The following is a 12,909-nucleotide window of genomic DNA, read 5'->3' on the forward strand; positions in this document are numbered from 1 at the left end:
ATGCATCAACACCAGTTGTGCGAGCAAAGGGATGACTCAACTGAATAGCAGGAGATGGATTGCACATCTCTTGTATCTGCCAATTGCCTTATCAAAGGTCTTTTCCTGCTTGGGGACAAAGATAAACAAGCACAAGCATTGCCTCTTAAGGAGGACTTCAGACAGGTGCCTGGCCAAGTAACAGGCCAGGTCTTCCAGACTACATGGAGTTAGTGAGTTCTACCTCAATTGGTTAAGTAACCAAGCAACAGCAAAAGCAAGTTCACAATGAACTATAGCAACTAATGTACCTGAAAACAATCTAACATAATCAGTACACAGCTCAAACAGTCAAACAGACAAGCTAATGGTCAACAGTTAACTGTATAAAGTTAAACAACAATCAAGCAACAATGCACAAAGGTGCAATCCACAAGGCCTAAGTACAAGTCTCAAAGCCTACAAAACAAACTCAAGGTTATTCATAAACAAGCAATGGACCAACTCCAATTGAGTGCACATCATCAAGTATAAGCAATTGTGCTCTTTTAACCTGAAACAAAGCTCAAACATTAAGCACTAACCACTAGGACATGGCCTAGGGTCAAAATGGGAGCAATAAACCAAAACAGAACATGAAACTTTTCAAAAATCAAGATCAAGCAAATGAGAAACAAATCCAAGTGGTCTCACATTCATATCATCAACCAATATCATTTCATGAGGCAAAGAGTACAAAGCATGCAATTTCAAAGCTCATAGAACCAAATAGAAAGATCCAATTCAAATAACCTCACAAATATTTCAATAAATCACAAGAAAATTCATGGTCAAACAGCATTCATAACATGATCTACACACCAAATTTCAAGTCATTTGGACAAAGGGAAGCAATTCAATTAAATTCCATAAGTCAAAGCATGTTCAAACAAGCTCATACAAGGCACCAAATCATACATCAACTTCAAGCAAGCATAAAACAGAATCCAAACATGATATGGACATCAAACCAAAGCCATGGCACACTTCAACGTGTCTAGAATACATGTGCAAAATTTCAGGTCCATCCAATAAACAACAACAATTTCACAAATCAAATAAGATCATGACTCACAAATGGTCCACAAATGGCCAAACAGAAAAGAAATTCTCAAACAAATTGGAAATGCACTCAAAAAAATCCACAAAAATTCACACTCAAACTTAACATCCAGGAGAATCAACATGCAAAAATTCAGGTCATTTTGAGTTCATATGGCATGGTAAAGAAAATCCACAAGTTGGACAAGAAATGTTGTGACACACATTGTCACACCCATATTGATCAGATCATATCTCACAAACCAAAAATGCAAAAATCACAAACTCAATTCAAAAATGCTCCTAAAGGTGTCTAGTTTGTGCATGCAAAATTTCAATTCCATTGGATCAAGCATCATGATTTCATAAAAGAAATGGTAAGCAAGGTGCAACAAATGACATGTATGAACATCCCCTAGGCAAAATGAAAATCCAGGCGTGCACAATTTTTGCAAAAATCACCATAAAATAGTAGACATCTTGAGGAAAACAATGGAAAAAACCTCATGTGATTTGGACAAGTAATCAAGAAGTTATGAATTATTGAATGAGGAAAAAAAATAAAAAATGGCATGGGAACATAGCATGAGCATGGTGAGAATAATGAAGAAAAATGCTAAATGCCAAAATGAAATGTCCTGGAGCAGGATCGAAGCCAGTTGCTATTCAAATCCTGGAGCCCTACAGTGAAGCGCAACGTTTCACTAAATGAGGTGTCACAGTGTGGTTGGTTACATGGGACAAAAACAAGGAAAGCGCATGCAAACCACAGGGAACAAGATCAAAACACGATCTGAAATCAAAAATCCAGACATTCATCCATGTTCATCCACATCCATACGTCCAAGAACACTTCATCACCAAAATTCACAAACCATACACCATTGGAAAGATCTTCTAATGTACATCAACAATCTCACATCAATTAAGCCTAATCCTTCCTAGATTAAAAGTTTTGAAGGTAAACATTTATATGCATCAAACTTAAGATCCACATAACTTGCTCAATTCTTGATGGAAATTAATGAAACAAATTGCAAAATGACCTACTCTCAAAGATCTACCAGAAGCATTCATCAATTTTAAGAATTAGGCAAGTCAAAAACTGACCTTCTTGGAATTGCAGAAATGAATTAGGTGGTTTCAAGGCCTGACAATGCAAAACAGAAGTTCTTTAGAGCTTGTATGAGTGAATGGAGCAAGGCTTTGATGTTAATTGTGCATGATCTTGTTCAATTCCACATTTGCCATTGATGAAGCTCACTTTGACAGTTCCAAATTCAGCTTGAAAACCTTGTGATCTTGCTTCCAACAGCCTCAATAATGCACATGGATGAAGGATTGATGAAGATCTTGGCACGATTTGTGAAGAAAAATGAAGAAAAGTTGAGAGAAGAAGTTGAATAATTTTTGGATTTCTAGAACTAGATTTCAATTCTGTTATGATTAGCAATGAAACAGTTATGATTTAGCTTTTATATGTGTTATTAAGCATGTTGCTAATCATGTTTAGTGTTAATGCAAGTGTTTAAGTGAAATGCAAGTTTAGTGCACATTAGCAAATTGGCCAATTCACCCTCACATGAAAATCAATGTAACAGTGCCAATTTCTGCCTTGGATCACTTGGAAATGTTGTTTCTAAGCAAATGCAATTGGAATTGAATGAATACCATGCCTAATTTTCAAATTCACCTTTTTCCCTCCAATTTTCAAATTAGGTTCAAGTGAAAAATGCACCTTTTTTGTGATGAGTTTCAATGAAATGTGATGCATGATTATGATAGAAGAGATCAAAAGAAACTTGCTCCAAAAAGTCCCACTTCATTTGGCCTTTTGGTGTGAAAGTTATGCACTTTTGAAATTCAACTTTTCTTGACAATGATTTGATCATAACTTGCCAACCACACATGAGAAATTCATGTTCTTGGACTTTTTGGAAAGGTGAGAGAAAGATCTTCAACTTTCATGTTGGACAAAATTTCATTTGAAGCATTTTTAGACATGTAATTTTGAGGAGGAAACCTTTCCATTTTTGGCAATTTTGAATTACAAGTCACTTTCTATTTTTGGAAAGTTTTCATCTGACTTTATTTTCTTCAATGTTGATGTTTGAAATGTCAAATGAAACTTGTTTGGACATGAATGAAGTGTATCTAACCCTCTCCCACCTCCAAATCCGACAGTTGACCTTTGGTTGACTTTTGTTGACTGATAGATGAATTGGCTATGCACATATGAACTAGAGCCCCAATCTCCTGATGAAATGGCTCAAACATAAAACCCTAGCTTCCATAAGCTCAATGAAACCATATGATGATCTCTCATCTCCATGAAAGACCTCATCTCCTTAACAAGCCCTGATTGGCACAATGCAGATGATTAGGGTTGACCAGAGGTCAAAACCCTAATCTCAAGGAATCTGATCAAGCATAGGGAATCCTTTGGTGATGATAATACCATGATGATGATGATGTACCATTTCAATCAAGATAATGATCAACCTCCTTGAGGAACCAAGAAACCCTAATTTGAAGCACAAACCCTCAGATGGCTAGTGATCAATTCAATAGGACCCTCAGCTTGAATCTTCTAACCTCTTTATCTTCTGATCAAGACCTAGGAGGATGACTTGCTCAATGTAGCCATATGATATGCAATATGCAATGACTAATGACCTAAAAAATGATATGCAATATGCTCAAGCTAGTCCCAAGAGAGGAGGGCAAATTTTGAGGTGTTACACTTATGATTGCCTTCAGGTATTCAGCTAGATTACTCTATTTTAATACTTCTAATTCTTCTGGAGAAAATAGCAGCAGTATTACCAGTCGAAGGTGCCTTCAATTCTTTGGCAGCGTATGAATTTTGGACAACCTTAGGTACTTCACTTGAGTTTTCCTCATCATTTGCATCGTTCTATTCGTCATCTTCTTCCTGTTCATTTTGATCATCAACTGGAGGGATGTCAAACATAGAGAGATCTTCATCTTGTTCTTCCTCGTCATTTGAGACATCTTCAACTTGGTCAAGAATGTCTGGCGAAGCATCATTTGATTTCTCCTTGACATCTTCCTTCACCTCTTGCATATTCACATCTTCCTGGACTTCAATTATGGGATGTTCTTCTTCTTCATCTCGATCAGAGTCACTTGTTCGAGAATGTTGGGTGGTAGTTTTTGGTGGTGAAACTTCTCATTATTCTTCAACAGGTTTACTAACTTCCCCCGTAGATCTTTTTGTTGAATCTTTAGTGGATGTTGGATGATATGAAAGAGTGCTGGTGGGATGGTATGAGGGGTCACTGTTGCTTATAGGAATAGTTTGTTTGACACTTGATTGCCCAATACCTTCTGTTTCACCATACAAAGGAAATTAAGCCACAATGAGTAGTCGGAAGGAAAAGGAATAAAATAACTTAGAAAAATGAGGTGAGATTCTTTTACCTTAGGACCTTCAGCTCTGAGACTGGAGTTATCACTCTCGAGCCATTCATGAGTAGTCTTAGCAGCAGGCTCAGAATCAACCTCGAGCACCTCTGGAATAGCAGGTTTTTTGGGTTGAACCTTGGTGACAACAACTTTTGGTTGAGAAGTGGAATCAGAGGCCTTTGCCTGCCTCTTTTTCTTGTTGGCTTGTTTGGAGGTATCTGGCGAGATATTACCATAATCTAATTCGACTACTTGAACCTGGGGTTCCTTGAGTTTTCGTTTCTTTGGTGTTGGTGGTGGATTTCGACTTACCTGAAAATAAATATCTCAAATATTAAAATACGAAGATAATACATCAAGATAAGTAATAAAAATATACAAAGTATACCTTTGTTGTTGTTGTTATTTTTGTGGGTTCTTCTTCGACTGCATCTTTGGTCGTAGTGGCTTTCTTTGCAGGACCTTTTGGTGGTGGTTTCCTTTCTACAACTAAAAGGAAAAAATAGCCAAAACAATCATCACAAGTAAAAAAAGGGAGTCGAGAAATTGTTGGGAGAGCAAGTAAATTGAAAAACCTCTCATTCCACACCTTCATATTGAAGACTCTATGCGAACATCCTCTATGCCAATATGAAGATTTCCTTTGAAACTGTCCAGAGTATGCTTAGTCGGAACCACCTGTTTCGCAAGCTTTTGAGAGTCTTGTCGAAGATTTTTTACAAAACCCCCACAGGCGAACTAGTCTGGAAATGGAGGGCTGAAGGCCACACCGAAATCAACAGATGGTAGTCTAGGTAATTTTGGTTTGTGAAGATTGAAATCCAACTCATACCTATGTTTTAGTTTAACATACATAGGCAATTTTAAATCAGGGAGTTTCTTCATATATTTTTCTCTCAAAGTCACTACTACTTCGCGGATGGTTCGACTAAGATTATTAAGTTTGTAGGTAGTTTTAAAGTATTTTTGGAATGCATGGATTTCCTTAATATGAATCGAAGTACCTTTAAACGGTCTGAGTCTTGTGGTGATCAACTTGGGTATGAGGAACGCATCTCATATGGCCAGAGATTCTCCCTCTTGATCCTTCAAAGGAGGGGGAAATTTTCTAGTGAACCACTATGGACCATGAATCCTGTTGGTGAAGGGGGCCATATAAGAGGGGAAGTTGTAGCGCTTGGCATACATCATCACGTATTCATTGAAGGTTTTCTGCAAGTTTTCCCTTTGTCATTGGGAGTCAATTGGGTGAGGCGTGTTCCTTCGACCCTCTTGTTCTTAATTTCATCAACTTTTGTCGCTTCGAAAGTGGCATTGAGCCACAATTGAAGTAACCAAAATGGGCCAAAGAGTAGCAGATTCGACCCAGGTTGAAATCTCTTCAGGGTGTCGACACCTTCTCCCAATGATTCATAAACACAACCCAAGATCATCTGGCTAAGGCAAAGTTTGTGCCTACCATGCAACTGGTTCACGATGGGCATATATTTCTTTGCTACTTAAAGAGACTTCGAGCAGAAAACACATTGGGATAGCCAGAGTACAACGAATGTAATATGCTCTACGTCAGAGACTTCTTTAGTGTCCTTATTGTGGTATTTTGTGTTGTAGTTAGTGAAAGTGGCTCGATTGCCATCAAAGCTAATGGTGTCTTCAGCCATGAAGTTGGGCTCGTAGGTTTCTCCTATTGGTCGAAGACCAGTAATTGTAGCTATGTCAAAGAGGGTTGGGTCTTCATCCCACAAGGGAGGTGAAAGGTGTTGTGAGTACTTTCCCAAAAAATACATGGAATATATTAAAATAGCTTGGATAAATCCAGGCCCAACCTTGGACAGTTGAATCATGTCGAAGATTCTCATATCCTTCCAGACTTGGGTTTTCCTTTTCTCTACTTTGGCTAGCCAGACTAGGTAATCTTTGGGAACTTTGAACAAAAGGAAAGAGTGAAATACCCTAAAATTATTCATATAGTCTAAGTTTATGGGATTCTCTGTAGCATCAATCGAAGACTTGGCCTGGTTATCAACTGAGGAATTTGGCTTAGTAGTAGTAACCTCAATATTATCCCTAGGCTTCTTCCTACTTGTTATGGGTTTGTTGCAGTGATATGTTAGGACAAATTCTTGAAGTTTTGCAGGATTAACATTTACATATGGTAAAGGACCTAAAATTGCATGTTTTATACCAGAGATAGAGATGGGGATTAATACATTGGAGTGATAAATACTGTGTTTCTCCTCTTCAAGAGGAGGTTCTGGGATGTATTGTTGATTCCCACTATCGTTGGACCAAAAATTATGTGGACTGAAGTAAGGGTTGATTGTTTCTTGGAGTCTTTTAAGCTTTTTGTTATTGTTGACTTCATTTATGGGGTTTTGTTGAAGAAAATATGGGTTTGAAATGAGAGAAATGAAGAGTATTTCTTGTTTGAGAGTGTGAGAAATTCACAAGAGTGAAAAAGTGGAAAAAAGTTGAAAAAGGTTATTTATAGTGGAGTAAAAAAGGAACGTTTCACTTCAAGCATTAATGGTTAATAATGATCGTGGGACACGTGTTCGATTAGAGGATGATTGAGTGGGCGATGGCAGTTGGCGTGGGCCATGATCTCCTAGAAAATAGGAGTGTGATGATTAAAGTGGATTTTGAGCACGTCTTGATGAAACGTTTGAGAAAAGGTGGCCATGATGACCATGACGTTATAACAATAAACGATGTTGTTGTGTCGAAACGTTCTAAAAAATGCCTTTTTCTTCATTCAGTCGAAAACGACATTTATTAGGGGCAAATTGTTAGTTGGAATTTCTATGCTAAGGAATTGTTTGATATCAACTAGAAAAGCTAAAGGAAATATTCCGAGAAGAATACATGAATATGATTCTTTCAACAGAAAGAGTTTTTAGTCGAAAAAACCCCCTTACGTAGAGGGAAATGTTGGTGTGGGACTTAGAAATATTTTTAGGTTCAAACTGCAATTCGACAGAGGCATTTCGTCGGAGTTATGTTTGATGGAGCGTAAATTCAAATAAGGCTCATAATTGTTTTTTGGCCTTATCTGTTTCTTTGAAAGAACACATGGAAAGCTATGGATAACGAAGTGCATGCAAGCGAAAACATGTCATCTTTTGGAGAAGAGACCATTTGTTACAGTTATTTGGAATTAGTATAAATATGAGTCTTAGTGTTTACAATTAAGTGTGTTCCATCTTATAAAAAACTCATAAATTTACTCTAAGTATATGTGTATTGAGAAACAAGTTGCTGAGAGAATGTACGTGTGATCGCCATACTTTTACATTTTTATAAAATCATTTAGATTTTTGCCATTTATCTTCATTGCAATTTTACTTTGAATCCTTCTTTACATTATCTCTTTATATTTCTGCATTTACTCTTAAACTTTGAATGTTATTTTCAAACCAAGAGCATTGTCGAAATATTCATCATTTACAAAAACCTAAATTAACAAAATCACATGTCCTAGGATCAATCTAGTCGATCATGTGAGTAACCAAAGTATTTTTGAATTTGGAAGACTAGCGCTTGTTTACCAATTTTGACGGTAAACAGGGTCGCAAAAATGTTTTTATTAGGGTGTTTTACGAGATTGGGGATCTCACTCCTACATATCCTCGAGTACAATGAGGAACTCAAAGCTTTGTAGTTTGGCCTAAAAAACTACATTTTTGTGGGTTGGTTTGTTTTATGAGACAAGTGTTTTAGATCACGCTTTAACAGTTAAATGTTGACTTGTATGCTCACAGGGGAGGCTTAAGTGCTTGTCTGTATTCACAATAGAACGAACTGAACAATGTTCTTTCGTAAAAGGTTTTCGACCGCACGATGGCGAGAAAAAATATGTGTTTACTTGGTTAAATGTTTTGTTGGATGGTGATTATTCAAAGGGTTGTGTTAGGGAACTCGTATCCAAACAATCGATGAGACGAATAAAAGGCTCTAGACTATATCTCTTTTCATTCTTAATTGCAAAAATGATTGGATATTTTTAAGGTATCTTGGAGGGACGACAAACACTCGAATGATTGAGTTAAGCAACTGGTATCCAAGTACTCGGGGAGAGGAATAAAAGGCTCTAGACAACTTCCTTTTTCGTCCAAGTTATTACAAAAATGAGTTCGTTTAGGTTTCGATTATGAAAAGAGGTTTGAAACGCATTGTATTAGAAATTTTTAATGGATGACGATTGCTCGAATGGTCGAGTTAGACAACTCGTACCCAAACAGTCGATGAGAGGAATAGAAAGCTCTATACCATCTCCCTTTTCATCCTTTGAAATAAGGTTTATGAGTGATTAAGTGTTTTAATTTGAATTAGAGAAATGTGTTCGATGTTGATCGAGGTTTTAATCTGCGTTGAAGCTAATTGATCAAAACGAAGTGATTTGAGAAAAATCCACTTGGTGGTGGATCAAGGGTTTTGTTTATTTAAAAAGTTCATTTTAGGTCACTTTATCACTTAATAAACTAATTATAAAAATGATCAAGGATGCATGGTTCAAGTCATAATACACAATTGATATGAAAAAGATGCATGATTAATAAAATAAAAAAATGAGCAACCAAATGAATAATGGAAAATTAACTAATTAAGGTTTAATTAAAATAATTAATTAAGATAATTAAAAATGATTATCACGATTTATTGATCAAACAAATCGATTCGATCATCAATAATGTTAATCAAATGTAATTATTAAACTTTACTAATTATGATAAAACTAATTAATTAATTAAATATAGATAAAGGATGGTGGGTGCATTATTTAGCATGGATTTAGTAAATAGAAAAAGAAATAGTCCAAAAGCCCAACTGAACTAGCAAGACAATTAAAACACTATAAAGAAAAGCAATTGAGGGGGTGCTAAAAAATATTGGGCCCAAGAAGCAGCCCACTACGTCAGTCAATAACCCAAAAGAGAGTAAGAAATTGACTTTCATCCTGACCGCGTGATCAAAGGATAGAAAGATCAAAGGGATTCCACTGCCAACCCATGACGGAACGCCCTGGGGAAGCCATACAGGCTATGCGGTCAAAGGAAACAATTAACATATCTCACGGTGGTCAGATGGACCACGTGTCCTCATGCAATGGTAAGAGTGGGAGATTTAAAGGTGAGGACAACACATCTCTCCTCATAATCCTCACTCGTTTATCTCTCATATCTAGGGGTGTACGCGGGTTGAGTTGGATCGGATTTGGCCTAACCCGTTACCCAACCCGTTCAAACTTTCAATGGATTGGGTCCGTCGTCCAACCCGCAATTTCATTGTCAAAACATACCCGTTCATTAATGGGTTGGGTTGGGTTGGATTCGCGGGTTGTGTTTCAAATAAAAAATATATTTTTTATGATTCTTTTTGTCGGTTTTAAAAAAATGTAACACAACTCAAGACAATCACACTCATTTATAACACTCAAATTCAATGAAATATATCATATAATATCTAATAAAATTCATCAACACGACATAACACTTTATAATAGTATAAAATTAAACAAGACACATTATTTCCATAAAATACATAAGTTGGAAATGATACAAAAGAAAATAAGAAACAACACTTAATCTTAGAATTACGTAAACTCATTGGTCTAGTAGTATTATTGGTAGAAAATCATTTTTTTGGAAACATTATGGTTATTAGGGAGATATTAATTTTATATGTTTATTTAAAATAATAATAAAAATAATAAGAAATTACTGAAGTCACGTCAATGAGTTGGGTTAACGGGTCAGTGGGTTGCAAAACTCAAACCCGATACCCGGACCAAAACTATACGGGTTGCTATGGGTTGGGTTGGGTATACCCGTAAATGAATGGGTTCGGAAATTTATTGGTTGAGTTGGGTTGGGTCAGCGGGTTTGTGGGTCGACCTGCACCCATGAACACCCCTACTCATATCTACTCTCTCTCTCTCTCTCTCTCTCTCTCTCTCTCTAATTCTAATATCTACCGTCCTTAACACAAAATGATCTTTCTCTCTCCAATTAAATGAAACAAACATACCTTTTTGAAATAAAAAATGATGAACACGAACAGTGTTCATCACACCTCCCGCTCTTAGTTTTTCCCAGAACCAACTCAAAAACCAAAACCTTGATCCTAACCTTAGCCTAAAACAATAACCTAAACCTAATTCCAAGCTTGATTTAATAAAAAAAACAACGAAATCAAAGATCTCAAACCGATCCCAAAAATTTAAACCTAACTTCGCCAACCTTAAATCAGAGACTACAATAAAATGAATTAGAGTATTACAAGTATGGACTGGCAACGAACTATAAAGCAAATGTAAAAATAAGAGGAATCTGAGGCCTCGACAGAGTTTTAAGGCTCCGACGAGTTTTTCGGTGGCTACGAGTTTACCTCGGGTGAGCATTTCTACTCTTGTCTTTATCTTTTCTTTGTTTATGGCTTCCCTCCCCTCTTCTATATGCTTATGTTTATCATCTTTCCTTATGTATTTTGTATCTTTACTATATTAAAAAGAAATGGGGAATAACTCCATTGATTTAAACTTCGAGGAGAGTATCAAATAAGTGCTTTTTGAGAGCTCTAAGTCAAGGGTATTAAGGCAAAGGTTCTAGGTGAGATTTTTTCTCTGTTTATAAATGAACAAGATGTGGTTTATATAGGGTGAGATTGGGTGAAGGGAGTGAAGATTTGAGGGGGAAAAGTTTGTTTGCGGAGTGATTTTTTCGGGGAATTATCTGTGATCCGCGTGAAGTGATTTTTGGGAGTGGTTAGGATTGAATTGGATTGAGGATTTGTTGTGATTTTTGTTTTTTTAGTGTGTTTGTTTATGGATGTATGTATGTATTAATGATATATGGTTGGTATGATACTCATGCATTTCCTGCTCCTCTTTGCTGAATTGTTTTTGTGAAATTTGTTTAAATTGTGATGTAGGACATGTTGGGATGTCCTCATGTGCATTGCGTTTTCTTGTGGTGTTAATTGACCCTTTTGTATATGGGGATGGTGGAGCATGGAGCTTGAATATAATGAGGAAGAGGGCAACATGAATAACACGTGAAGGAAGCTGTGAATGCAAAGGCTCAATTTCCTTCTCCTTTTTTAATCATTGTTGTAATATCATTATTTGTAAAGATGCACAATTAGTAAAAATAACTTGTATTTCAATTTTTTTCTATTTTCTGTTTATTATAAAATATGATTAAATGTAAAAAAAAACTTTAATCTAGTTTTATTTTTGTTTTGTTTTGTAAAATGGTTTAAATTTGTTTGGTATTAAAATGGTATCTAAAAAGAAAATGAAAAAAAATATTTTGAATGTAATTAATTTCTTGATGACCAAAAGCTGCCCACTTTTTTTATTTTGAAATGTTAAAATTTATTTGATAAGATAACAAATGCATTAAAACAACAAAAGCTAACTTCAAATTAAACTAAAAGGAAAGGCTAAAAGCAAAAATGCAAATGCCACCTAGATGAACCAAAGTCAAAAGTCAATAATGACTTTGACTTTTCTTCAAATGCAAATTAAAGAATGATGCAGGATATAGATGAAAATTATCAAAACAATGATAAAAGGATGAAAGTATTAATCAAGATCTCAAGGTCAAACCTTTGAATTTTGACTTCATTTGATCATATGCAGATGCATTATTTTGACTGATGTAAAAAAGGCATGACCAAATGAAATGGTCATGTTGATGCAGATGAAAATACAATATAATTTTATGGTAGGACAAATTTGGGATATGACACCATCTAAGATGTTTTATTAGTTAAAGGACTTAAACACAATTTACTTAACATTAGTCAATTATATGACAATGAGTATTGTATTGTTTTTGATACCTTAAGTTTCCTAATTGATTATAAGGATATTAAATTTCTAGTGTTTAAGGGTTCTAGAGTTGATAAAATCTATTTGCTTGACTTAGATGATGTGTCACTATATGGTACTAAATATTTGATAACGAAGAATGAAGATTCTTGTCTACGGCACATGCGTTTAGGACATGCACATTTAAACTTAATAAATAAGGTAGCATCCAAAAATCTAGTAATTGATTTATAAAAAACTAAAGTTTTCTAAATGGGAAAGCAAACAAGAGTTTCTTTTAAATTGAAAAACATTATTTCAACTTCAAAACCTCTTGAGTTTCTCCATCTATATTTATTTGACCCTTCGAGGACAAGAACTCTATGTGGTACCTATTACGGGTTTGTCATAGTAGATAACTATTCTAGATTTACTTGGACACTCTTCTTGGCCGACAAGGAAAAAACTTTTAGAGCTTTTGTTAAGTTTGCTAAGCTTTTCCAAAATCTGTATAATTTGAAATTTTCCACTCACCGTAGTGATAATTGATGGGTCATCATGAAGCGGAAGCATGCACATTAGGTCAAACACTCACATAAAGGTAAAAA

General features: G+C 35.6%; 1 protein-coding gene across 1 annotated transcript; it reads right to left on the minus strand.

Annotated features, from left to right (window-relative positions):
- Positions 1-3,976: 3,976 nt before the first annotated feature.
- Positions 3,977-5,373, minus strand: LOC127095619 (uncharacterized). Its single transcript, XM_051034287.1, has 4 exons — positions 5,259-5,373; positions 4,877-4,977; positions 4,512-4,800; positions 3,977-4,248 (listed from the first exon to the last, which is right to left on the minus strand). Exons 1-4 carry the CDS (start codon positions 5,371-5,373, stop codon positions 3,977-3,979), a joined length of 777 nt encoding a protein of 258 aa, XP_050890244.1.
- Between the last annotated feature and the right edge of the window lie 7,536 nt (positions 5,374-12,909).

This window comes from Lathyrus oleraceus, chromosome 6 (assembly GCF_024323335.1).
Source record: "Lathyrus oleraceus cultivar Zhongwan6 chromosome 6, CAAS_Psat_ZW6_1.0, whole genome shotgun sequence".
Taxonomy (NCBI): domain Eukaryota; kingdom Viridiplantae; phylum Streptophyta; class Magnoliopsida; order Fabales; family Fabaceae; genus Lathyrus; species Lathyrus oleraceus.